At 36.8% G+C, this 4,717-nt stretch overlaps 1 protein-coding gene across 2 annotated transcripts in view; it reads right to left on the minus strand.

Moving 5' to 3' along the window:
* Window positions 1-226: 226 nt before the first annotated feature.
* The window catches only part of LOC107264437 (hypoxia-inducible factor 1-alpha), a 44,276-nt gene continuing 39,785 nt past the window's right edge, over window positions 227-4,717 (minus strand). For both annotated transcript variants that reach the window (XM_015732681.2, XM_015732675.2), the window contains exon 14: window positions 227-3,231. In XM_015732681.2, the coding sequence (XP_015588167.1) occupies window positions 2,950-3,231 (282 nt within the window). In that variant the 3' untranslated portion in view covers window positions 227-2,949. The remainder of the gene's footprint in view (window positions 3,232-4,717) is intronic.

A 4,717-nucleotide genomic window follows, 5' to 3' on the forward strand; every position in this document is an offset into this window, starting at 1 on the left:
AGAACCACGATTTTCACATGCGACAATAATCTAATGATTCGAAAACAGAAATGCACACAAGACAACGGTTTAAATTTTAAATCATGGCTTTCCAAAAGGATGATCAAAAATGAACAAAGTAAAAGCTGTCAGTACAGATATTGAAGTATACATACGTAATAAGGTATGTAAGAAAATACAGGAATAAGGAATATGTAAGTTTCATGGAGTTAAATTAAACGTCAAATTGTTGTTAAAACTGATATTTATTTATGTATCGACACTATTATAAAACCGATGGTAATAGTAATCAATAATTCAGAATATTAATATGATTAATAGCAATCTATGCTAATAAAGATAATAAACATGATCGTATTGACATCGTTGCTAATGATGCTAGAGTGTGTACCGTTATCATAGACATAGAACAAAGATTACTAACACTTGTTACTAGTTGTAACTGCAACAGATCTCACATTGATTACGAAATAGTACAGTAATCTTTTTCAACTTTTCTTATACAATTTGTACTCGAAATTTCGGCAGGCTGGTTGGAACATCTGATCTCGGGATTTTCGCTTCGGGTCAAATCAATCGAATCTAGCAGAGGATTGCGCTCACTGTGAAACTTCAGCCTTCGCTCATCAATAATTATAATCGTCATCATCCTTTTCATCGGTAACACATACAAAATCTATCTATATTTCCTGTTCAAAGCTTTTAAAATGGGTCCAGATTCGGCAATTAGGAAAATTTCTATTTTATCTCGCCTACTCTTCGCCTGAAGACTATTTTGCTTTTTCCCATTAGTTCTTAAACTTTTGTACTTTCCATCATTATTCACTAAATTTCTGCATTTTCAAATGTTCTCTTTCCTAGTTGTCATTTTACAATCAGTATATTCAGTTTATCCCCATATTATTTCATGCCTGGTATGGATGCGTTCAAGCGAGCAACTATATCGTGTGTACGATCACTGATGTCGGTAGGCTAGATCAACGTAACGTAACGTAACACAAAAAAAAATAAATGTTGACTATGAAATTGAAAATTGTGAAATGTAAAATATGAGCCCAAAGAATCTTGAATGGCACGGATGCATTTTTTTTTCTGGAGAATTTCTCTTTCTCGTATTTCGCATTGAACTAAAATATCGCAATAGATTATCAAATGACAACTGCCACGTTTGCTGAACTTTGGGCTCCAATTGGCCACTTATCCTTTGGCCAAATCCATTTCCTAAACCATTACCATTTCAGCATTCTCATTAATTCCCACTGTTTCTATACACTGACTTTAAGAAGATACACAGAAGATCTCTCTTAAGAGCTACTACTCGCATATTTATAATTGTTAATTCCCATTAAACTATCCTATCGTTATAAACTTACACTTTGTACATAACACGAGTTCAATTGCCGCGTGTCTGCATCTCGGTATTCTTATATATCAATTTTTACGTCTGTCTCTCTGATTGCATTTGTGATTGCAGCTATCTCTTATCTTCCTTTGCTCTGCATCTACACGCGATTCACCTGCACCTTTTCTATGCCTTGCACGGCAGTACTCGTTTTCCCACATTATCCGATATTCGACTTACAATCTTAAATATAACCATACGTGTCTTATGTGTGACATTTGTTTTAAGATATGTGTACAGGTGTGCATGAATGAGTGTATTGTGTTTGTGTCCTGGAAGAGGTGTGTTGCATGGTTGTGCCATCGTCTCTCTAAATACACATAGAAATGTGTGTGTATATATATTTATATATATGTTTAAGATTATTGACGGCAAACCCACCATCTAAAAGTGATTTTAACATAGAAATAAAACGAACATGTTAAGTTCAGATGGTGCGTCTGCCTTGAATAACCCTTGTATGTATAATTTTAAAAATTATCAAAAAATATCAAGTCAGTTTATAAAAACAAGTTGTCAGTAAGTCGTCTTCGACATTGAACATGAAGGCCAATCGAACCCTGATTGAATAATCGACTGACGTATCTAAATAGCGACATGAAAATTAATTTCATGTAGCAGCTTTTTCATTGTTTTTTCTGCCTTATTTTTTAATATCTTTCTTTAATTATTATTTAGAACCTAGTACATCTTGAATTCGAGTGACGATCCTGCTAAGGTTTTCGCACGGCGAGATGAAAAAATGTTGGCAGGTTTGTGTAATTTTATTCCATTAAGGTCGGAAGATCGTTCGTAATCCAGAAACCGGAGTTACAATTCATGCAATGCATAATTTTGACCTAGTACGAGAGGCTGTCAAATGCTAGATAGCAGTTAGTTAGCAGTTTTACAGTAGACGCCGTATAACTTTTGTGTCTTTGAAATCGCCTTCCTCGATACACGAATATACGTTTCTTTCAGCGCCACGAATTGTCTCTTTAGAATAAATGCTACATCGTTTGAAGATTACATACTCTGTACGCATGTGATGAAAAATAAGAATGTTTCGGAGGCATCACCGCTGATGAGCTGCCAACCGCTGTCGGGCTATACGACTCACGGAACAATATAAATGACAAATTGCAATGCAGCAGACGATCATAGCGCATCACGTGCATTACAATTTTTTTCTGCGATAGAAAATCCCCGTATCTAGGAAAATTGCAACAAAAGATTACGTCAGTTTTCTTGCGCTTCTGTTTGGTTTTTACTCTGAAGTGAAAACCGATCTCACATCTGTCGCAACCCTCCCAGACCGATTGGAAACTATTGAGGCACTATACATATGTATATCTGCACATTTCATATGGCGCGTACATTGATACATCAGAAAATTCTAAAGGCTAAAGTATAAAACATCTCAGGGTCGAATGAGAAGATTCGGCCGCACCGCCGTGTAAAAAAATCGCTCCATGACGATAATCGTAAAATTTTATGTTCACCACGCATCAATTCCCAAAAAATGGTGGTTGTGGGTCCTATGGCGAAGACGCAGGCCAGTATTGTCTCTACACGAGGCAGCTGTCCAAGGTGCGCAGCAGGTCCGACGCCTGCAGTAGACTCGGGTCAAAGTCGTAATTCTCAAAACTCATCATTGACGTTGGTATCGGTGACTCTATTCTCTTGGTATTCGGTACTGAGTTCATCAGCTGCTTCCTGGTGTCTGGGCTCAGATGATCCAGACACACAACTCGTGGAGACTGGGGCACCATTTGATTGTCAAGATGAACCGTTAGTGGCGACAGTTTCTGTTCTAGTAGAGGCGGTATGTTCCGTGGGTCAACGATGTCCTGTGAAAGCAAAAGATATATCATTTAGAACGCTACTCTCTTAAGAACAAACAAGTATGGTTATACAAACAAAATTCTCCAACAGCAGAGCGTGTAACTATTTCATTAGCGATAGAATTCTCTCGGAGTTACTGCGTTTCTAAAGGAACGACAAATGGAATCGGGAATGAAAGCTGATTGTCTATCAAGTGGAAAGCTACGATATCGTGGCTCGCGATTCTATTTAGCGTAACGAAAAAGAATTTTCCTAAATTAGTCCTTAAGGATCCCACACTAGACAGCGTGAACTCTCTTAATTCGAACTACTTCGCCTCGAGGTTAGGTATATCGCCGTAGTAACAAAAATTAATTAAATAATTTCTTATATCTTCTGACAATCTCTCTATGAATCAAGATGAGACCTTGGACCCTATTTCTCGAATCTCGTACGATGTCTCTATGAGCAAATGAATCATTTCACGTTCTTTTGGGGCAGGGAGTTTACGTGTTCTTTAACGCACGTGGCAAATTTGTACTTGAATAATAGTAAGCATATCTTGATAATGAAATAATAGCTTGCGTAAAGATCGACGCTGACAACATATCGCATTCGCCGACTATTGCAGACTAACGAAATAAACGAAGATAAGGAGAAAGAAGGGAGCGAAAGTTTAAAAAGTGATACAAGAAAACAGTGCAAAGGTGAAGAAGAGCTAAGAAGTCGTGACAAGAGTGAAGAATGGAAGATATCGAAAATTCAAGATAATATTGAATATTTTTAATTTGCTCTCGCTACTCTTGCTACTAGTTTGTGATAATTTTACAAATATAATAGAATACGTACTTTTCCATCCAAAATATTTCTCGAAGATTTTACCCATTTCATTAGTAACGACATTATCAAGAAAATAAGTAAATGAAACGAATTAAAAACTCATGAATCTCTAATAAATAGCACGTTAAGCATAAAATTCTATAAGAATTTTATTGTTTGTGCATTCGTTAAAGCGATATGGCCAAACGTCAAATGAATCGTGTTTTCACCGAGACGATAAATTGAGGTAGAGGTGGTAGGAAATGGACACAAACACAAAGGACACATTCATTGGAGGAATTGAAACGCAGCAGACGGGAATAATTTCGTGATGACTTTTAATATATTTCAATAATATTTAATTAACAATTTCATATACTTCGCATATGTACACAACGTAACATTAGAGAGCGACGACGCGGCTGCATTTTCTGTCGACGGGCGAATATATCGTTTATTCGTATGAATTTCTAAAATAACGTGTAAGCGATATATTAGGCGATATTAATTGTGCGAAAAACAATTAACGCGTAATAAACCGATTCCTCTCCATTCCTAGAATTATGTTCCCTTGGACACTTCCATTCGATTCAGTCCTTTGATCCTATCAGAACATACTTCATTTCTTTCACTCTACCAAACATTCATCAACTTTCACTCGCTCTTTCTCTCTCTCTCCCCCCCCCCCCCCCC

The sequence above is a fragment of the Cephus cinctus genome, unplaced genomic scaffold, assembly GCF_000341935.2.
Source record: "Cephus cinctus unplaced genomic scaffold, Ccin1 Ccin1_scaffold0013, whole genome shotgun sequence".
In the NCBI taxonomy this organism is placed as follows: domain Eukaryota; kingdom Metazoa; phylum Arthropoda; class Insecta; order Hymenoptera; family Cephidae; genus Cephus; species Cephus cinctus.